At 41.3% G+C, this 23,555-nt stretch overlaps 1 protein-coding gene across 6 annotated transcripts in view; it reads left to right on the plus strand.

Moving 5' to 3' along the window:
• The window catches only part of Anks1b (ankyrin repeat and sterile alpha motif domain containing 1B), a 1,085,844-nt gene that overhangs the window by 444,058 nt on the left and 618,231 nt on the right, over nucleotides 1-23,555 (plus strand). For all 6 annotated transcript variants that reach the window (XM_085843084.1, XM_085843086.1, XM_085843085.1 and 3 more), the window contains exon 12: nucleotides 9,931-10,111. In XM_085843084.1, coding sequence (XP_085699210.1) covers nucleotides 9,931-10,111 — 181 coding nt within the window. The remainder of the gene's footprint in view (nucleotides 1-9,930; nucleotides 10,112-23,555) is intronic.

Here is a 23,555-nt window from a genome sequence, read left to right on the forward strand (position 1 = left end):
TCTATAAGACCAATCCCTTCACGTGCTCCAATGGTTCACAGATGGGGTAGATGTTGGGGTCCTGAGTCTGGGGCTGAGTGGCAGCTGGGCTGGTCAGCCCACCAGCTCTCCTGCACTCACACTGTCAGAATGAGCTCTTCAGAAATGCTCAGGCTTGCTCACCCAATTCATCGAACGACAAGGGGCAGAGCTAGCTGGCTCTCTCACTCTCATGCCCTAGGGGTTAGGTCACTTGTGTCCACACCAGCAGGGCTAGCTATATTGTGCTGCCCAGGCAAGGTACAGGGCCTGCTCTAAGGGGTGCAACAGGTGAGGGGCAGGGACAGCTCCCCTACTCTCATGTTCCTGAGACTAGCTGGAGGTAGGGGGGAGCATCTTTCCCTTGCTCATGCCACCACTTAATAGACAAGCTGTGGGGCCAGCTCTCCCACACTCATTGCCTTGGGACAAGCTCACCTGTACCCCTGCCACCAGGGTCAGCTCTGCGTTGCCCAGGCAAGATATAGAGCCTTGCTCTCCCAAGTGCAGCAGCTGGGGCAGGCAGGGCTCTCATGACCCCAGGGCCAGCTCTTTTGCTTACTGCAGGTTGCAAGGGGTGGTGGGGAATGAGGGATTTTCCTAATTGGATTATTTGATGTAAGTAGACACAGCCTAAATCTTGACCACACTTTCTAGTGGCACCACCCCAAGGACGTGGAAAAAGGAAGCTTCGGCTTCTGCCTGCTTGTCCCCCCTCTTGTTGGCAAGTTCAATTATAGTGTTGCTGTGACGAGATTCCAACATAGTCTGAAAATCAGCAGCAGTCCAGGGCTCATCCTACGGAGACTCTAGCCTCTCTGCTGAGCAACTACTGGATGCTTGAATTTTCCATCAGGAGACTCCATTGTTGGACTACCAGTCCATAGCCCTGTAAGCCACCAATAAATTCCCCTTTTAATACCCCACAACAAAAACATTTTTCATTATATCAGTTCTATTCCTTTAGAGAATATATATATATATATATGTATATATATATATATATCAGTATGAACTCATTAACTTAAGTTCTAAAAGGAATAAAGTTTATACTAGTAGGACTCTCCTTTTTCTACCCGCTTGTATTGTCTTTCTACACTCTTTAAAGCAATGTCAATGTTTTTAGCCAATGTTCTCCATAGATGGAAGAGGAAAATTTCCCATTGATGCTGAGGTGAAACTTGGGAGATATTAAGCTTCTAGCTATAGTTGTAATTTTATATTTACTTCTTTTTATCTTATCTATATATTAATTATGACCTGGAGTCAGGATAGGAGGATTACTCTATTTTAATTCTATACCCCTTTTTTAAGTTTGGCACATCCACTTACTGACTCAGACCATAACTGCATCTGAAGTCCACAAAAGGGGAACAATAAGAGCTATGTGCCCCCTCCCCATTTTCTCTTTTTATCTTTCTGTTTTACACATATCTTATGACTCACTATGTAGCTCTGGTATCTTGAAACTTACAGAGATACACCTGCTTCTGCTAACAACATCTTCTCTTAAATATGTGACTTTTACTTACATTTACTTCAACCCCTGTGTGGAATATGTGTGTGTGTATGTATGTTTATATATATATATATGTATGTTTATATATATATATATATATATATATATATATATATATATATATGTAAAATCAGTAGAGGGGAAGCATGGAATTTTGCCTACCTGAGGTTAAGAAGTCTGCATCATTAGAATGAGTTTTAATCCTATTAATATAACACACACATGCACACATGCATGCCGACACTAACTCTTATGGGAATCTTTTTATTTTATTAAAAAGAACGAACATAGATAATGTTTTTAATTTTCATGCATCTTTAACACAAACATTGTTGGACTTCTTCCAATCCCTTTTTTCTGCTGTTCTCAGAACATTCAGGACTAGATTGGAAACATAGTTCATGGTAGGGCACTTGCTAGGTATGTTGGAAGCCTGTGTTTGATCCCTATTAGAAACAGAGGCAGAGAGGTAGGGGGAGGAAGAGAGAGAGAGAGAGAGAGAGAGAGAGAGAGAGAGAGAGAGAGAGAGAGAGAGTTAGTTCACTGGGAAATCTAAGGTGAATGGATCAAAGTTATTTCCTTTTCTTCCTCCTTATATGGAATTAAAGTGGTCAATTATACAAAACTAAGAATAAATCTACAGAAGTACTGAAAATGGCTATGTTACTATGGGATATTCGCAAAAATTTTAAATTGTTAGATTGAGACAAAACCAAAGGGAGAAATCCACAGTCCAACAGAAGGGGATGAAGGAGGACACATCACTGGAGTGGTGAGCTTGATGTTCTTAGAGCCCGGAAAGGAAACCCTGAGCCACAGGGCATGGTTGCCAATACCAGCGAGAAGAGTTTAGGGCACCCAAAGAACATCAGCACTTGTATTTGGAGCAATGGGCTCTATGGTTTGTCTTCAAGGTAACAATGGCTGCCTGGGAGCTACAGGAGTCTGTGATGCTCCTAAGGTGTGAACTGGAGTAAGAGGGAAAAATGGGACCGTGTCCTGGGAGCCAAAATTGTCTGCTCAAGAATGGCAGATATCTAGATTCTATATATGAAAGAAAGTAGGTGACTTCCATTCTTCTGAGTTAGAGACTCTTCTCTTGACATGATCATCTTCATGTCACATGGTCATCTTCATGTCATCCATTTTACTGGACACAACATACTTTTTCCTTCAAGGCTGAAGAAAACGCCATATATGCATACTATATTTTTTCCTGTGTATATTTATTGATGAGCATCTGAGCTCAATCCATAACTTGGCTGTTGGTTGCTTGTGTCTCAAGAAACAAAGGTAGGCAACTTAAGTTTTTTGTTTGTTTGTTTGTTTTAATACGTGTCTAGAAGGACCCTTCATACTGATTTCGATGATGGCTATATACTTTCCCACAATGTGTAAGGATTCCTTTTTAAAAAAGAACTTTGACAGTATTTGTAGTAATGGGTCATTTCAAAAATACTTTGGGGACATTCTAGAACTGAAGACAAAACAAATTCTGTACCTAAAAATGCCTTTAAAAAATGTTTCTTTTCTTTTGGGTCCTATGATTCATCTCCAGAGCTGAGAACAGGGCTTGGCACACAGCTGGTAAACAAGCAGATAGAAGTATAGTAAATGAAGCTATCCAATGCTTCCAGGATATAAAACCCAAAAAGCTCAGCAAGGCCCAACAGAGCCACTTGTGAGAGAAAGCCACGGCACCATAGGGGAATGCCCAGTTAGCAGAAGAATGAATAAATGTTTCATCAAGGAAACAAATGCATAAACACACTCTACATTCAGGAATGTATTCTATGACAAATTAACATTTCACATTAGTGCACAGACCAGGATGCTGGCACAACAGCCTGTCATCCTTTGAAGAACATATTTGCGACTAAATCTTACCATGTATTATTTACTCAGAAGGCCCTAGGTTGATTAAGGCCCTCAAAATAAAATACACTGTCTGTTCATTTTTTTTTTCTTTATCATCTGATCTCTTCCCAAAAAGTACTTGTGAAAGCCGGGCGTGGTGGCACATGCCTTTAATACCAGCACTCAGGAGGCAGAGGCAGGTGGATTTCTGAGTTCAAGGCCAGTCTGGTCTACATCATGAGTTCAAGGACGGCCAGGACTGCACAGAGAAACCCTGTCTCGGGGAAAAAAAAAAGTTATGAAAACACCTTGTTGTATTGAGACACTGGGCCAGTAGGTAGGTGTCTAGAAGTTTGTCATCTTCATGTAGTTCTATTTAATTTATTTAATATATATTAAGTACCCTATTAATATCTAATAAATTACTTATTTATATAAATAAGAACTAGTGTCACAACTAATTTTCTGCAAGTCTATAGTCTTTCCTGAGAACTCACTCTGAACCTTGCTGCCTCCTGGCTGATTTCTTTAATGTAACAATTGACTTTTGCTAGAGCCATTTTGTCTCTGCACTGATACCAGCACGCTCTCCCAGATCTGCTTGACTTTTGGTTTAGAGGGTGTCTTAAACCCCTCATAATTATATTAGGCAATTTCAAATTGTTTAAAAATCAACTTAAATTTAAATAGGAGGGTTTTTTCTTATTTGACAGCCCCATTAGTTTAAATAATTTGAAAAATAATAGAGGAAAGATAAAACAGATCTTTGAAGCATAGGGAAAGTTTGGAAAGAAATATTGAATTGCCTAGTCAGGAATCCCTGCTCATTTCTGTCATAAGCGATGTCATTTATATCTGCCATAATGGCATGCACTTTCTAATGTTCCATTAGAATGGAGTCCAACTTCTTGAGCTCTTTATATATATTGGATATTAGCCTCCTATCAGATTTAGGATTGGTGAAGATCTTTTCCCAATATGTTGATTGCCTTTTGGTCTTATTGACAGTGTCCTTTGCCCTGCAGAAGCTTTACAATTTTATGAGGTCCCATTTGTCGATTCTTGATCTTGCAGCATAAGCCATTAGTGTTCTGTTCAGGAATCTTTCCCCTGTGCCGATATCTTTGAGGGTCTTCCCCACTTTCTCCTCTATAAGTTTCAGTGTCTCTGGTTTTATGTGGAGTTCTTTGATCTACTTAGACTTAAGCTTTGTACAAGGAAATAAGAATGGATCAATTCTCATTCTTCTACATGCTAACCACCAGTTGACCCAAGAATTCTCAACTGAGGAATCCCGAATGGCTAAGAAGCACCTAAAAAAGTTCAACACCCTTAATCATCAGGGAAATGCAAATCAAAACAACCCTGAGATTCCACCTCACACCAGTCAAAATGGCTAAGATAAAAAATTCAGGTGACCGTAGATGCTGGCAAGGATGTGGAGAAAGAGGAACACTCCTCCATTGTTGGTGGGATTGCAAGCTTGTACAACCACTCTGGAAATCAGTCTGGCGGTTCCTCAGAAAATTAGACATAGTACTACCGGAGGATCCAACAATACCTCTCCTGGGCATATATCCAGAAGATGTCCCAACCGGTAAAAAGGACACATGCTCCACTATGTGTGTGTGTGTGTGTGTATGTGTGTGTGTGCTACTTCTGCTTCCACTCAGGTGTGTCACCTCCCAGGAGAGCTTTTCTGGTACCCTTCCTAAGGTAGTGGCTCCCTAGTGGCCTCCATGAATTTGGCCCCTAAGCTACAATTTCATGTGTTTCATAAGGAAATAGGTGTTTGGGAAGCAGTAGCTATGAGCACTGGACCACTAGAGAGAGAAATGTCATACAGAGTGGGTACCATGGAGAACACAGCTCAGTTGATGCAGGGACACTTGGTGGGTTCCATCAGTAATTTCACTGAACTTTATAAAAAGCCCTCCTTGGACTGCGAAGCTCAGCAGAATCCCATTTTATATCGTTAAGAAATTAGAATGGACTCATATTAAGATCTATTCAATGTTCTCGGTTGCCAATTTTATTATCACTACAGTCTATCATTTATTCTCATAGCTGTAATACTATGATCTGGAGTGAATCATTTTTTTTCTCTCTCTCTCGGCCATTGCATTCTGTAATTATTAAGATAGGGATGCTTATCTACCAGAATCTCTCAGGATCTCCAAAGTCTAGCGGGAAGGTTTTGCTTTAGCTTTTCATGAAGCCCAATGTGAGGTACATGACCTTTCAAGTTACAAATATATTGTCTGGACACTGAGGATGCAGAAAGTTCACTCCTACCGATGGGCAGTTGCTCCTGTAGTCCATGAGACTCAAACCACTTAGGCTAAGAGGTGTTATGTGGCCATGGTTGTATTGCACACGTAAGCAAAGCATGTCTGAATTGGTTTATTTGAGTGTGGGTTGCCAAATGTTTGATCTGAAGGGTCAGGCAGCAAGTATTTACGTATTGTTAGTAGTGTGACCTTTTAATTTACTTACGTATATAATTATTCAGTGCTCCCAATATAACTTAACATCGGCCATGAACAATGAGCAAATGAATAGACAGTTGAATGGTATTTCTGAAGCAAGAAAAAAGGCCAATTTGGCCTGAAGGTCATGATCTCATAGTGTGCTGGCCACAGTCTCAGAACATTACTAATAAATTCTTCTTTTCCATCAGCTTCCTGGCTTAGGGAACTTTGGGCACTGGCTACCTCTTCAGTGTGTACCAGCTAACTGTATAATCTGTAGTCAATTTGGAGGAAGTAGCTAAGACCAAGGCCAGATAGTCTCTGCTCAGTGGTTTTTTCCGTTGGAGGTTCTCTTACCCTGTCTTCTGTGTTTCCCACAAAATTACTTGTCTGTTGATATTCACTAAAATAAAAAGTCTGTCACTGTAGGCTTCTTACTCAAAATCAACTGCCACAGCCTATCAGAGGCCAAGTCCCAAAGAGTTAACTACATTATAGACTTCCAAAAACATGTTTCCCAACCCAATCACTACTGCTTTTCCCATAGGACCCTTCAATGTTATGGTTCGAATTGTACAGCTTCCTGACTGGTTTCCCTTCCTCTGCTTTGACTCAGAACAATTCATTCTTTAAATCCTAAAACAAGTTTAACTAAAATAATGTCATAAGTAAGAAGCACTCGTCCTTGTCAGGATAGGCTGAAAGAAGCTGAGGGTAAGGATGATTCTATAGGAGGACCAGCAGTCTCAATTAATTTGGACCCCTGAGATCTCTCAAACACTGGACCACCAAACAGTCAGCATATACCAGTTGATATGAGCCCCCCCCCCCCAACACACATACAGTAGAGGACTTCCGGGTCTATGTTCATTCAGAGATGATGCACCTAACCCTCAAGAGACTGGAGGCCCTAGGGAGTTTAGAGGTCAGGTGGGGTGGGGGTTGGGGGCATCCATGTGTAAACAAGGTGGGTGGGAAGGAGGTGTGGGATGTGGAACAGTGGGTGGATTGGGGTGGGGGTGGAGAATGGAATATGGAGTGTAAAAATTAAATTAATTTATAAAATAAAAAAGTGAAAAAATATTTGGAATGATGAGCAAAATCTCTTTTGTGACAATATAAGTCCTGTATGTATTGGTTTCTGCAATTCCCAATATTTCACTTCCTGAACACAAAACAACTTTCACATACTTTGCATGATACTTCATAGTAAACCATGGAGAGTTTTGATCTTTCTTTCTCTTTATGTGTACATATGTGTATACATATGTGCATGTGTGTTGCATGTATATGTCTATGTGTGTATAAGTGTGTGTGTGTGTGTGTGTGTGCTACTTCTGCTTCCACTCAGGTGAGTCACCTCCCAGGAGAGCTTTTCTGGTACCCTTCCTAAGGTAGTGGCTCCCTAGAGGTCTCCATGATTTTTGTGCTCCATCCCTGCATCTATCTCCTTTATATACTACACTGTCTCTTCCCCATGCAGCATTTCTCCTCCCACTGCAGAGCTATAATGTCACCTTTTTTATTGCTATTGCAGCACTTGCCATGGTCTCTGCAATTAAGTGTACACTCAGCAATATTTGTAGGATGAATTAATGCAGCAAAATTAGCCAATTTGTCTTCCTAATTACAAAACAACTTGCGTTTCAATGCAATTAAAATTGTGGACAGCTGAGGTTTAGAAACATATACTTAAGCAACATTTAGGTGGAGATCATATGCATCAGTATTCTTGACCTTTAGAAGGCTCATGGGAAAGAACATTAGTGGGAAAGCAGTCTTGCCTGTGCATAAAGGGAAACAAAACACTACACAAAGCAACAAAACAAAATCCTGACTGATGGACAGACCTGTTTCTGTTAGTGTTCCTGTAATAGCTTGTGCCTCTTTAATGGCTTTCATGGCGTGTAGTGGAAAGGACACTGAATGTGAAACTGAGATTCAGTAGCCCCAAGGGCAGACATTTCATGAGAAACCAAGCCTGACATTAAACCCTCATCATTCATACTTGCAAAGCAACTGAATCTTGTGTGGGCACTAATCTGAATTCCGTTACTGAATTCTGTCACCATCATAAATGATGTGCATGCTCCTATATAGCAATATTGTGCTTCTCGGGCTTTTTAAAAAATAAAATGATGAAAGGATAAAGCATTCCATGCCTTCTGCATATCTTTAGATAGCTACTTTAAAAAGTAAAACACAATGACCTACAAGAGACAGTGTTAGGTTTCCTATAAGAAAATGACCTCTGAGGTGATTATTCAGCCACTTGTGATTGATATTACCAAACATTTCAGAGCAATAAAAAGACCAATAAACCAAAGGTTATTGTGCTATGAAAAAAAAGTGAATTATAATCCCAGCACCTAGGATCAGAGTTGGAGGCCAGCGTGGTCTGCAGAGTGAGTTCCAGGACAGTTAGGGTTACGTAATAGCAAGACTCTGCCTTGCTGTGTCTGGCTTTGCATCTCATCAAGTAGTGAGAGGTCTGTCCACTTACTTCATGCACAGTGATGAGGGAGAATATACTTGGCTGGAGGACCCTGAGTGTTTTCATAAAAGGTGAAGCCTTGGTTTTAGATATCAGGCAGTTCCCATAGCAACTCAAGCATTTGACTCCAGCTGAATATGTCTGATGAAGAAGGGCGCAGCCTGCTCTGCATCAAAGCATACTTGTTTATTACAGTAGACACAAGGATGTACAAGAGACATAGTTTGGACTTTCTATAAGAAAATGAGCTCTGAAGTGAGCATTGAGTCACTTGTGATTGGTTTTACCTAACATTGCAGAGCAATAAAAAGACCAATAAACCAAAAGTTATTGTACTATGAAGAAAGTGAATTATAATAAACTTTATTGAATGAAACTTACACTTACTCTCCTATATATTTCACTTATATAAATAAGAATATTAAAAAGTAGAGCATGGCTGGTTTTTAGAAAATGTACATAGATCTGAGGGCCAAAGGATTGAAGTTTTTCTGCAGTACAATGTTCTAAGCTTTAGTAGGCTGGAAGAATGGGAAAATGATTAATTCTGTTTTAGAAAAAAAAAAAAAACCAGAAGACTCCTATAGGGAGTAATCCATGACCGACAGAGCGTATAGATTATATCTTCAATAGCTCCATGATTCTAACTTTTATGTTTAAATTGACTTTTCTTGCTATTTAGGGATTAATTAAAATCCTTAAGAAAGAAAATCAAAGTTCACTACAAATACCAAGTAGATTCTTAGATCCTAGACAATGTTCCATATAACTTTACTTAATTCTCATGATTTAATTCCAACATATGTTACTTGGGGATAATATCTAATGCCAGCAATTCCTTGGACTATATAAAGAATCAAAACATGGAACTGCCTTAATTATGCTTCAACATTGGAGGGACCTTTTGTTATTAGATTCGGTATCCTCGGGGTCTAGCAAATGGCAGATGTTTAATAAATGTTAGTTGAATGAAAGGTGACTTAAAGTTGCAACTTTCAAAATTGATTATTAAGAGAAATGCTATGTGTTTGAATTTGTGATCTTCCATGAAATCCAAATAGCCTGTAGTATTATATCAACTGTGCCATAACATTTTAATGATGACTTTTCATTATCATCAACTGATTGCTTAGTGTCTCTTTGTACTGTACTATACTTGCTAGTTTTAGGTCAGCTTGACATAAACTAGAGTCCTGTGAAAAATGCATCCATAAGGTTGGGCTGTAAGCAATCCTATCGGGCCTTTTCTCAATTGGTGATTGATGTGGGACAATCACACCCATTGTGGGTGGGGCCACGCTGGACTGGTAGTTCTTGGTTCTATAAGAAAGCAGACAAAGCAAGCCATGATGATAAGCAAGCCAGTCACAGCACCTCTCCATACCCTCTCTATCAGCTCCTGCCTCCACATTCCTGCCCTGATTGAGTGCCTGCCCTCACTGCTTTGGATGGTAAACTGTTTGATGAGTGAATGAAATTAATCTTTCCATCCTTAATTTGCTTAGACAGTGGGGTAGAGTTAAAGGCAAGTGGGATTGTATTAATACTCTTGTCCTGCTTGTTTATTTTAGCCAAAACAACGGACTTCTATTGTGTCTTCTCTGGATTTCCAGCGAATGAATCATAACCAAGAATACTTTGAAATCAGCACATCTACAGGGTGTACCAGCTTTACTTCCAGCCCTCCTGCTAGCCCACCCACCTCTTCTGTGGAAACCACAGAAGTCAAGAATGAGGGAGCTGAACACGCAGGTAAAACCATTCACTGCATGCAGGTATACTTTTGAGCTTTTTAATAAAGCCTTTAGAGCTGTGGTGATTAAGAGAAATCTTTATGCCAATTTTATTTCTGGTTCACATTATATGAGCAGTAGTTTAGGGTACTCAGATTTTTATCATGGCATGGGTATAACAATGGTTTTAGTACATTGATAGTCTTTCCAATGTTAAGATCAATATAACAATTTAATACTATTATGGGTATAAAATAGCCGGAGATCTGGAAATGCTCTCTCACAATTTTATAAGCTAATCAACACATGGGACCATTGTTTACAGCTGCTTTGAGACTAAAGAACCCTCATTAAAGAGATCTGGTAAGGCTGAGTTGGATGCTGTCACTAAGGTAGACAATCACCTGCTGAAACCCAGGCAAACTTGGAAACAGGAAAGTAAGTACCACCCACTAGGGAAAGCTTTCTGGTTCTTGTCAGATTCATTGTGTTAATGTCCCTTGGAGAAGAATGGGCTCACAGCTACCTGGTAAGGCTGAGGGACATCCCACTGAGGACAGGGACCTGAATGGTTCTCCCTCTTCTGTCTAATTCACACTAAACACATTCTAGAAGTCATAATCTAACCTTTCGAGGCAGCCAGACTGGTGTTTATAAAATGTAAATCAAAGCATGTTGTTGCTGTGTTTAAAGTGTGTCAGGGCACTCAGACCCTTGTCATGGCCAATGAAGCCAACAGTCATCTGGTTCCCAACTCAACCTTGAATTTAACCTTCAGCAGATCCACCCAGGCATCCAGGCATTTTTTCCCCCCCGGCATCTGGCTTGGGGAATACGGCACTCTAGTTCCTTCCACCTGCATCATTTTAATATGTATGTGATTGAGCATCATTTAGGTTTTGCCTTGCACATAATGCCTTCACATAATCTTCAGATTGTACTCAAATCTCAGTATGATAAGAATCATGGTAAGAAAGAAGCAAAAGTGAATACAACCATTCCGATAATAAAAGGTGATACTTAGTGTTCTGTCAGACAGCGTTTTAGGCTTTTTAGTTATATCAACTTATCTTGACCTTTGGATGAGTGTATGAAGGGAATTCAGACACAAAGAAGACAAATAACAGCCGCCCATCCAAACAATGCTAGCACTCAAACCTGGTGCCAGCATTTATGTCCCCAACTTCTTTTTTTGTTTTTAAGGCATTGAAAAGCCTTTATTTCCTCAGAAAATCCCCCGTTACTGTGTGCAAATTATTATATGTTCATGCCTTTTAAAATACACATTCACTCTGATGATATGTGAAGGAGGACAGGCTAGCTCTATAGTCCAGGCTAGCCTCACACTCATGGTCCTCTCTCAGCTCCCTACATGCTGGGATTACAGGTGTGTAGCAGGCTTGCTTGAGTCACTTCTATCAAATTGTTTCTTTCTCCAGTGGTCTTATCAATATGTAAAATGATGCCAATAACCTGTTTGCTTAGCTACCTACTATCTTCTCTCTTCTTTCTAGAACCCACACCTAAGTACTTGGGTCTAGTACCTTGTAGGCCCTGAAGTCAGGCTGCCCAAATCGATTACTAATTATGGGACAGGCTTGGGGTTTTGGTGCTACAGCGTTTCTTCCATACAAAAATTAAATGAACAAGAAACTAATTAGATGTTCTTAGCCTATCATGTGACACTGCGTATAAAGCAGTGATTAGCATAATGTCCTATCAGGTGCTAAGTTAGTGCTCAATAAATACTAGTAACGGTTAACAGCAGTAGCAAGAATTCTCATTTCCTCTTCTGTCTACTCAAGTGTCACACTCATTCAATGAGTATATACTGTTTTGCATATAGCAGATGCAATTTTATAGGATGAGAAATTCTGGTATGTCTTCTATAGAGAAATGGCATATAGACCCTGGAAAGAACTCTAGGTGTGTAATTATTATTCAACCATCACTTACTTAAATGCTCAGTTCTAGATTTTAAAGCCCCCAAAGGCAAGTGGTTGGCAAGGATTTTAAAGGAAAGTCTTTACTAGTTTTGTTTCATTTGGGGCACAAAAATGTTTTTAAGGATTTGACTTTGGTCAATTATCTTTTGAGGTAGATAGAGATTTTACTTGGTGTCCTTCTTCTTTTATTTATTATTTATTTTGTTTGTTTTCATTATAAGACAGAGTGGTATGTGTAGTGTCTAAGCCCTGGCCACCAAGCAGGGAGGGTAAGATCTCATATTTACTCCATCATCCAAAATGTCCAGAGCAGTTGTTAGCATCAGGATGCTTCCCTGTCTGACCTTCAGCAGAGCCAAAACCTAACCTTCAGCTGTTGAAATGGGTTCCAGTGGTATTGCTGTGACTTTCTAATGCAATGGTTACCTCAGCAATTTATCACAGTCTTTGCAGTAGATGGAATTCTGTAATAATGTGCAAGGACCATGTTGATTTGAGTTAAAAAGTAAAATGTTGTTTGGTGGTGGTTTATGGGATGGATCTCCAAGTGGGGCAGTCTCTGAGTGACCGTTCCTTCAGTCTTTGCTCCAAACTTTGTCTCTGTAACTCCTTCCTTGAGTATTTTGTTCTCACCTTCTAAGAAGGATTCTGAGCTTCTGGGCTAATATTCACTTATCAGTGAGTGCATATCATGTGTGTTCTTTTGTGATTTGGTTACCTCATTCACAGGAGCCTGAGATAGCTGTCTCCTGAGGGCCTCTGCCAGTGCCTGGCAAATACAGAAGTGGATGCTCACAATCATCCATTGGACAGAGCACAAGGTTCCCAATGAAGGAGATAGAGAAAGTATCCAAGGAGCTGAAGGGGTCTGAAGCCCCATAGGAGGAACATCAATATGAACTAATTAGTACCCCCAGAGCTCCTTGGAACTAAACCACCAATCAAAGAAAACACATGGTGGGACCTGTGCCTCTAGCTGTATATGTAGATGAGGATGGCCTAGTTGGTCATCAATGGGAGGAAAGGCCCTAGGTCCCATGGAGGTTCTATGCCTAAGTATAGGGGAATGCCAGGACTGGGAATGGGAGTGGGTGGGTTGGGGAGCAGGGGGAGGGTGGAAAGGGGATTTTCAGATTGGAAACTAGGAAAGGGGATAAGATTTGAAATATAAATAAAGAAAATATCTAATAAAAAAGTAAAATGTTAAAAATTTTAAGATAGATTGGTTTGTTTTCTTGTTTTGTTTTGTTTTTGATCTACTTGAAATAGTCATGGTTTACATAATCTTACAGACATAGTTAATGTGTTACACTTTGGCCTTAAGATCCATCCTTTGCAGACACCCTAGATGACATATTTTGACAGAGAATGCCTTTGTGTCAGTTCCATCCTGGATATCCTCAGTATTAATCATCAACTCACTTTTGTTTCTTCTGAAAAGGGTGATTTCACCCTTGGGCATCTGTGTTAATATATGGGTTTACTTAAGTGAATTTATTTTGTAAACTATAGAAACCTATATTACTTACCATTTTCAGTTTTTATCTTTCCTTTTAATATGTTTACTTGAAATCTACAAAGTTTTAATACAGAAGAGATTTCTGGAGCCTTTTCTTGACTTTGAAGAATAATTAGCATTATATGACCAGTTCATTTTGTAAATGATTGTACAATACATTCATCTTGACAAAATGATATTTAATAGAACAAGAGCTAATATAACTTTTTAAAGCAAAACTTTAGGTGAAGCAACAGATTTCTTTTGAGAGGCAACCATTTAAAAGCATCCTCAACTGTGATTAAAGCTTCAACTTAGAAATCATCAAACAAGGCTGAAAAGAAAAGCTTTGAGGGAATCTTATGGGTAAAAAAAAAAATCTCATTTAACTGGAAGGATTAATGTTGTGTGCAGGAAGTGGACTTGAGATGGAGATGGATGTGGGGAGAAGATGGCGTCAGCGAAGAAGGAAGGACCACACTGGGGTAATTGCCTGACATGCGAAGGGGCAGGATGGGCTCAATGAAGGGTCTCCATTTCCTTTTTTTTCTTTTTTTCTTTTTTCCCCTGAAATAGTCTTTCTTTCTTTCTTTCTTTCTAAAAATTTTATTTAATCTTATTTTTCACATTCCAGATTTTATCCCCCTCCAGGTCTACCCTCTGACTGTTTCGCATTCCATACTTCCTCCGCCAACCCCATGTCTCCAAGAGGATGTACCCCCCACAACCCATATTCCACCAGACTTCCCCACTCACTGGGGCCTCCAGTCTCTTGAGGGTTAGGTGCATCTTCTCTGACTCAACCTAGACCCAGCAGTCCTCTGCTGTATATGTGTTGGGGGCCTCATATCAGCCGGTGTATGATGCCTGATTGGTGGTCTAGTGTCTGAGAGATCTCAGGGGTCCAGGTTAGTTGAGACTGCTGGTCCTCCTACAGCATCGCCCTCCTCCTCAGCTTCTTCTGGCTTTTCCCTATTCAACAACAGGGGTCAGCAGCTTCTGTCCATTGGTTGGTGGTAAATATCTGCATCTGACTCTTTCAGTTGCTTGTTAGGTCTTTTGGAGGGCAGTCATGATAGACCCCTTTTTGTGAGCACTCTATAGCCTCAGTAATAGTGTCAGGCCTTGGGGCTTCCCCTTGAGCTGGATCCCACTTTGGGCCTGTCACTGGACCTCCTTTTCCTCAGGCTCTTCTCCATTTTTGTCCCTGCAGTTCTTTCAGACAGGAACAATTCTGGGTCAGAGTTTTTGACTGTGGGATGGCAACCCCATCCCTCCACTTGATGCCCTGTCTTTCTACTGAAGGTGGGCTCTACAAGTTCCCACTCCCCACTGTAGGGCATTTTCTATCTTAAGCAGACGAGCCAAATGAATTTTTTGAAATGTAATATATTCAGGTAAGAATGTATGTTTAGTTCCCTTAAAGCCCAATTGGCCATTTCTTTTGAAGACTGTCTTTTCCTTGGAATGAAGAGCCATGTCATCTAATTTCTGTCCCATGAGGATGCCTCTGACTACTGTGCTGAGTCTGAACTATGATGTCCAGTTAGAAGGCCAGTGTGCAGCTTCAAGTAGGGTGAATGGACACATAAACTGAGATCAAAGTAGAGAAGGGAGAGGGAAACAGAGGTACTTTGGACATATTGTTAATGTAAATTCAACAAAATTTTGTAGAGAAGTAAATGTGGGCACTGTGGGAAAAAATTTTATGGATGCCTGTAAGATGTCAGAAACATCAATAAGAGTGAACTTGCTCTCTTCTGATGTGTAAGAAACTGGTGGAAGGGGTGGATTTAGGAAACAAGTTGAATATCTGGTGTTAATTTTACCTCTAGGTGTCTATCAAATATTTTTTAAAAGACAGGTTGAGCAGGCCGCTAAAGGTCCAAGGGACAGATGTAAATGTGACCATCATTATATAGATTAGTGGTTCTGAACCTTCTTAATGCTGTGACCCTTTCATATAGCTTTTCATGTTGTGGTGATCCCTAACCGTACATTTATTTTGTGGCTATTTTATAACTGTAATTTTTCAGCTGTTATGAATCATAACTGTTATGAATCAGGTATTTAGCTGATATTCAGGATATCTGATATGTGAGCCCTGTGAAAGAGTCATTCAACCCCAAAGGGGTTTGTGACTCACAGGATGAGAACCACTGATATATATAATGTTGAGTGTATGTAAGGAAGGAAGACTAAAACTGAGCAATGTGGAGGGTGGGATAAAAGGAAGCACTGACAAAGGGTGCAAAGAAGGAGCCACCATCCTTGACCAGGCAGGCACTGGAGTCTGGAGTTAAGTGAAAGAAAATATCACAAAGGAAAGAGTGTGAGGCCACGGAGATGACTCGATAGTAAACTCCTTCCTCATGAGCATGAAGATTCAAGTGCATATCTCGAGCGCACAGTGAAAAGCTGAGGATGGTAATGGACATCGGTCATGCCAATACTGGGGTGGGAAGCAGAGACAGGCAGATCCCTGGTACTTGGTACTTGGTCAGCCTGGCTCATCGTTTGCTATGGTTTCAGTGAAAGACTAAAAATAATAAGGTGGAAAGTGGTAGTCAAAGACATATGGTAACACCTCTGCTCTCCATGTATTCATACTATATGCACACACACACACACACACACTCACAGCATGTAAGAAGTAGAAGATGGTGGTGAAAGAGGAAGAGGAGGCAGAGGAGGAGGAAGAGGTGGGGAGGAGGAGGATAAGCAGAAGAGGAGGAAGAAGAAACTTAGTGAATTGGCTCTATTAGACATAGCCCTTACATAGTCTAGGATGAGGAATAGCTACTTGTGGATTTAACAGTATAGATGTCACTGATGACCTCGATAAGACCAACTTGATCAGAAGTAATAGACAAAACATCTACATAATGTATACAAGGAAAAACACGAGGTAAGAACTTAAAGAAAGCAAGTATAGACCATGATTAGTCTTTACAGGGAATTTTTTCCAAAGGAAAATTTAAGTTCTGCTGAAGGAGGAGAGACAGGGAAAGACTTGTTAAATAAGTGGAAAGGCTGATTCCAGATAGGAGTATGTTTCCAGCATTCAAGATATTTGGGGTATGGGCAAAATTCTAGCAAGAGGCAATCTACAGAAAATCGGATAGTTTGTATTTTCTCTATATAGCAGAAGGTGGTATCTCCAACTGGGAAGAGAGACAGTGAAAGTATAGCATTTGAAAAGAGCTCAAATAGGTGCTTAGAGAAAAGAGGCATGGAGTGACCCCACCCCTCACCCCCACGCCCACCCCCAACCAAGGGAAAGGCCCAATAGATGCTTATGAGCACAAATCACAAACAAAATACAGTTCTGCACTTTCTCCAGCCTGGGTCAGCTGTAGAACACAACAAGTTCAGAAAACTCAAAGAGATGAAATCCACACAGATTGTAGACTGGCTGTATGGCTATGCTGAAGTGACGGAAAAGCAAGGAAATAAGGGTGAAAGAGTGTCATTTTGACTGCAGAATTTGCACGGAGAAGAAAAGGAACAACCAAAAGACAAGGAACAGTCAAAACTCAATGGGGACATTGAGCTGAAGCTTCCATGAGGGACAGAGGCTCCTACAGTCAAGATTAAAGAGGGATGGAATGAAGGGAGGGGGTCTGCAGTGGGACTGGACATGAACCCAGGAATGACTCCATCTTAAGACCATGGAAGTAAGCACGGGGGTTATCCTGTGCACCTCCAAATTATTGTTTATCGGTATGATTTCCTGGAGGAGACACTTGGCATGAAGGACTGTACCATATATATACTTTGGTCTCCGTTCAAGTTCAAAACACTTGGACTAATCTTCATTTGTTCGGTAAGGTATAAACCTATCCCACTCTTCCTTGAGGGTCAACAATTCTGTTCCCTAGTCTCTGGAGTACTGTTGAGATGGGACATCGTTGCATGTTTATTCCTCAGGAGTGCCCTCTGCTCTTGCCCGTCATGCATCATATGAGCACTTTCCTGAGCAGAGAGCCCATCTCCTTAGCTATTTCAGACCTTGAGGTAGCCTTAGTGGCTGTCAGTATGTACGTTTCTCCCCCCCCCCCACACACACACCATTATCAGGGATTTCTTTTTAATATTGGTAAGTGTGGGATTTATATGGTGGAATTTTGGATCTATTTTGAAGGTGGAGATAACATATTTTTGGTGTTTGGATGCAAGAATTTGATAAGATGAAAAGAACAAAAGATAAGATTCAAGGACTTCAGATCTTTTTAAACCACTGAAAGAATGGAGTTGACCGTAGTTGGGATGGGGAAAACTCAGTTTAGTCATTTCAATCTAAACTTGAGTAACAAAGAAGCTAAGTTGAATAGGTCGTTAAGACAGTGGTTTGTCAGTGAGTTGAGGCAGTGTGAGAAACCATGTAATAATTGTATGCTCATTAAAAAGCAAAAGGTAAAAAAAGATCAAAAGATCAAGAAACAGCAGCCTAGTGTATGATGGTGGTTCCAAAGTTTGAGTTTCTCAGTAAGAAGGCACCAGATAGGTGTGTTGTAGATTCTGGGGAGGCAGGGAGACAAGAACAAATCGTGACAGAATCTCCTTTCTTCTAGAAAACTGAATCCAGAAAGCTCTTTCTATATAAAGCACTTCATGAATTAGCACCTTCACAGGAGCACCTGCCAGGCAAGTCAGACGTCCTGGGTAACTAATTGCTTCCAGTTCTGTTGTAGTTTCAAACCATCTACCTCCTGCTGGAGAAAGCTAACTGGAGAGAGGGGATTTTTTTTTTAAGTAAGGTAGAAAAGTGCCTCTTTCCAAATGGAAGGAAAAACAAAACCAAAGTCATTAGGTGCTCAGCAGCATAGGATGGCTTTCTGCAGAGAGGACACACTGGAGAAATAAAATCAGGATGGAGAGGGTGGCAAGAGCTCTCTCACTGGTTAGGGACTATCAGAGAGGCAGGCAAAGGCCTCCCTTCTAATTAGTTCATGGGAATGTGAAATAGAGCCCCCGAAGTCAAGACCTAGTTATTACAGCTGCTTCTGGATGCAGCTTGTGGAGGGACACTTTGGCGCCAAGATGACAATGAAATCAAAGACAACAGAGAAGATCTTTAAGTTCCAATCTAAGATTCAGTGTGGAAGTTAAGAATTTATGAGGGTGGTGTATAATTTATGTGTTTGGGACATCCAAAAAAATCCAGTATATTTTTAATGCTTTAACAAATCTATACATATATAAAGTACTGTGATCATAATTATCCCATTATCTTTGATTTTAACTCTTATCTCTTTTTCATTCTTGCCAAACTCTCCCCTCAACCTCCTAACCCACTATGTTTCATTAGGGTCGCTTCCTAGGGTGTGAGTGGTAGTATTTACTTGAGTCAGGATAACTTAGCAGTGGCTATATAACTGAAACATGTGACTCTTCCTCCCCCAGCCACTTAGGGATAGATGGGACCCCATGAGCATTCCTCACCACTACTGTCTGTGGTGGACTATTGATGGGTCCGGTCTTGTGACTACTACTTGTATCTTCTATAGCTGTGAGTTCAGTGCAAGAGCTATGTCAACTCCAAAAGACAGGGTCTTATTACACTACCCATCTTTTCATCCTCTGGCTCTTCCATTCTTTCTACCTTCTGTCCTGAGAGAGTCCACAAGCCTTGGAGTGGGTGATATGAACATCCTCCTTAGGGATGTGTGCCCATCGATCTCTCACTCTCATCACTGTGACCTTCTTTGAGGCTGCCTTTACTACCACCCACCGCCAGAAGGAGCCTCTCTGACCAAGGCTGAGAACATCACTCATCTATGGGAGGAAACATAATTATTTGTATGGTGGTTTGACAGCATGTCCAGTTTGTACAGCATTAGCGAAAAACAGTAGTTCAAGTCGATCAGAATTTTAGGTACTTAAAAGAAAAATACTGCGTTGTCAAAACGGCAATAAAACTGTTCTCAACAAATCATGAAATGGCTCACTTGGTCTCTTTGTTTGTTTGTCCTCTGGGGTCACATGACTTTTCCGTAGTGGCTTCATGACAAATTATGAATCACACAGGAGGCAAGATGTTTGCTACTAGATGCTTGAAAAGAAAAAAAAAAAAAAAGGAGAAGTCGTGTTTCAATAGTATCAAACTATGAAAACACAGCGCATGGTGTGTGCAGGTATATGGTTCTAGGCTTGTAATTTCAAGTGAAATCAGTTGATAGAAGAGTAGTGGTTTAGTGGCTGGAGAGCAATTAAGAAAGAACACTATTCTTGCGGAGGACCCAGGTTCCATTCCCAGCACCTATGTCACAACCCCCTGTGACTCTACCTCTGGAGGATCTGATGCCCTCCTTTGGCTTCCAAGGGCACTGCTCTTAACTAAACCATTACACAGTCCTACATCTAATTTAAAATAAAAATGTAAAGACAAATGGTTTATCTGAACAACAGGAAGTAAATTTACTCATGTGTCCCATTCTGTGAAAGGCTAGCAAGGGTGAGGTGAAAGTTTCTAAGAGAGTAAGTAAGTAATTCATTTCAGAGAGGAGATGGGGCTCTGTTTGGGAGACAGGCTATGAGAAAAGGACTATGTTAAAGGGAAGAAAACAATGATTCTTCAATGAAGGAACAGAGCAGCTTTAAAAGTCCCTGTGGTTGAGCATGTTATCCTCTGAGAGGCTCCACCCAGTAGCTGACTCAGACAGATGCAGACATCCACAGCCAAACAGTGGATGGAGCTGGGGGACTCTTAGGGAAGAATAGGAGGATGGATTGCAGGTCCTGAAGGGAATGGGAACTCCACGAGAAGACCAACAGAGTCAACTATCCTGGACCCTTGGGGTTCTCAGAATCTGAACCACCAACCAAAGGAACATATATGGGCTGGACCTAGGCCTCCCCACACAGATGTAACTGATGTGCAGCTTGGTCTTCACACGGTCCTGAACGGGTACTTGGGGCAATCGCAGAAGCTGGTGTCTGTCTGTGGTATATGTTTTTCTAACTGGGCTGCCTTGTCTGGTCTCAGTGGGAGAGGAAGTGCCTAGCTACACAGAGGCTTTTGAAGTGCCAGGGAGGGAGGATTCTTTTGGCGTGGGGGGAACCCACTCAGAGGAGAAGGGGAGAGGAGGATGGAGGAAGGATTGTAGGAGGGGGTGACCGGAACGGGGCTAGTGAGTGGGATGTAAAGTGGATAAATAAGTAAAAAAAAATTTAGTAATAATAATAATAATAATAATAATAATAATAATAATGGCGTCCCTGTTGTTGAAGTTACATTGACAAAACAGGTCAGAGAGAGGAGTGACATGGTGCGAGTAGTACCACAGAGGGACTGAAGGTACTGGCATTGTAAGCTGCCTTTCAGTCTCTTCTTGGCTCGTCTGAAGAACAAGGAGACATTATAAGTAGAGAGATAACCCATTTATCTGTCTAGCAGCTCCTGTTTTCTCTGGATAAAAGGAGCAAGATTCTCCTTGGAGACTTGGAGAGACCAAAGATACACCTATGGAGAGTGGAGACAGTTCGACTCAGATATTTATTTCAGTTCCTAATGAATGGCTAGTGTGTGAAGCCTGAAGGCAGCATCAACGGCTATACCTGTGTCCTACAGTAGACAAACACATGCCAGTATTCCCTGCCAATACCCTTCTGGCTGAGTCTCAGACCCATTGTTGGCTGACTCAGCTCTTAGGGGTCAGGGGAGCTTTCTGAGTCTTTGCCATATGTGTCTGTGCTTTGCTGCAGTCACCTCTCCTTTTGCCAAGCTGGCTGAATGCCACCCCACCCAGCTTTCAGCCCAGTGGCCTTCTGAGGCCCCCTTCAGGAAGTCATAAGAACTTCTGAGTTTCATAAATACCTCAGGGAAATAAAAAAAGAAGGGGGGCTCAGAAAATATATCCCCAAGGTTATCCTATTCCTTTCCATGTAGAGCTATCAACTTCAACAGGATGCGGTGATGCCTGGAATCTATAAGAGACTAGGAAACCAGGTCTTTCTTTCAATGTGGCCTCTCAGATACTTGCTTGTTGTTCTTTTTAAGACAAAAAGCCCAGCAGGAAAATCCCAGGAGACCCATGCAGTACCATTTCTCTGTCTTCCCTGCCTCATGCACACCTTTCTTTCTGAAATTTCACCAGAAACTTGGTTAGTTCCTTCCTCACCTGAAACAGGCTGCTCGTGTGTCTGTACGATATTCTTCAGACTGAAATCTGCTGCCTTAAGGTAGCATCCGCCTTTCAAGGCTGTTGACTTGATTAGCCACCTTTTCCTACCCAAGGACATCTCTTGACCTGCCCTGGGAATGGAAAGGATGTAGGTGGAACAGAATTTGCAGGTGGATAGATATTAGTTTCTTCTTTGAAATTCTTTTTTACATTGAATTAGCACTCCTAAATAAAAAAAAATACATGTGGGAAAACATACATGCTTAAATGAGTTGGTGTTACTAATGCTTAATGAATATATACTTTTGGGGAGGGAGGGTATCACCATATTAGTGCAAGTTAAGGCAGCAAGCACAACCCGGATTCTTAAGTCTTCAGCACATGTGTGGAGCATCCGGGTGACATAAGTCTGGCTGGCCACCAGAATCTGACATCTCTAACGTCGCTCCGAGCAAGCAAGTGAACTGACTTGTGCACATGATTGGGATTTCTTCTTGCTTGTTCCATGCCCTAGTTAGGTGTGCCCTAGGATGGGTGGCACCATACACTGGATGTGTGTCACCATGGGGGACAGCCAGTGGTTAAAATTCCAGTAGACACAAGGTGACAGTGATGGAGGGCCACAATTCCACAGAGGTTATGTCATGAGAGATCTTCCTTTGTTTCAAACAGCATTTTATTAACTCGATTTTCTCTTGCTTTTTACCCAGAGCTAATGCAGGTGAAAATCTAACTGCTTCATTCTCTGGAATTTTCTTTGAGAATCCAATTCACCACGGCATGTATCTTCTCTCTAATTACCCTGTCTACTTCGGTGTGATGAATAGTTTTTCTATCTGATTTCATTTTCTCTGCTGAGATTTTTTTTTTAATCGCTTGAACTGTCCCTCCCCAATCAGTTATATTTGTGAGACATATGTGTGATTATTATGGCTAAATATGAAACTGAGGGGAAATCGGATTCCAATGTATAAGAAAACGGAGTTGGGCCAGCGTGATGGCACACGCCTTTAATCCCAGCACTCTTGAGGCAGAGGCAGGCGGATTTCTGAGTTTGAGGCCAGCCTGGTCTACAAAGTGAGTTCCAGGACAGCCAGGGCTACACAGAGAAACCCTGTCTCGAAAAACTTAGAAAGAAAGAAAGAAAGAAAGAAAGAAAGAAAGAAAGAAAGAAAGAAAGAAAGAAAGAAAGACAGAAAACGGAGTTGGGGGAGTCTCCTTGGATTTGCAGTCTATACCGCGGGCTGGGGAGAAACCCCTCCGTACCTCTGGTTGAAAAGGACATCCATACAGCTAGGCGTTGCTCTCTGTGCACCTCTGGTGCTACTGTTTCCATTTGGGAGCATGTTTCCTGCTCTGTTCTGTATCCCTGGCTGTGACAGAAGGAAGGTGGGTTTTGTACTGACCCTGGTGCTTGTTTTTCAAGGACTTTGCTTTTGTGTGACATGCCATTGGAAGACCTAAGGCAGAACTTGTTCCAGAGAAGCTCCAGGCAGCTTTCGATGTACCAGAGAGAGCAGCTCCTCTCTGCTTCCCTAGCTCGACTTGGGAAGCGTTCGCTCCTCTACTTGATGCTTGGCACCTGTGGCAGGCAGAGTTCTGAAACCGGCACCTGATGCCTGCGTTCTGAACCCTAGTCCTCCTCTTGAGTACATGAAAGCTGTGATGTACTGCTGGCCAATGACAAAAGTGATGGGCTGTACCTCTGTTGTGTGTTTTATAACAAAGTGTGTATGGGGAGGGGGTGTAGATGCAATTAAATTCTCTGTCATTGACTTTAACTTAATCAAAGAAAAGATCATACTATTTTTTCTCATTCCTGTGAAGAATACCTAATATAAGTAATTTAAGGAAGAGGCGATTCATTTTTGACTCAGTCTGAGAGAATACAGT

The sequence above is a fragment of the Mus caroli genome, unplaced genomic scaffold (genome assembly GCF_978045245.1).
Source record: "Mus caroli unplaced genomic scaffold, Mus_caroli_1 scaffold_9, whole genome shotgun sequence".
Classification (NCBI taxonomy): domain Eukaryota; kingdom Metazoa; phylum Chordata; class Mammalia; order Rodentia; family Muridae; genus Mus; species Mus caroli.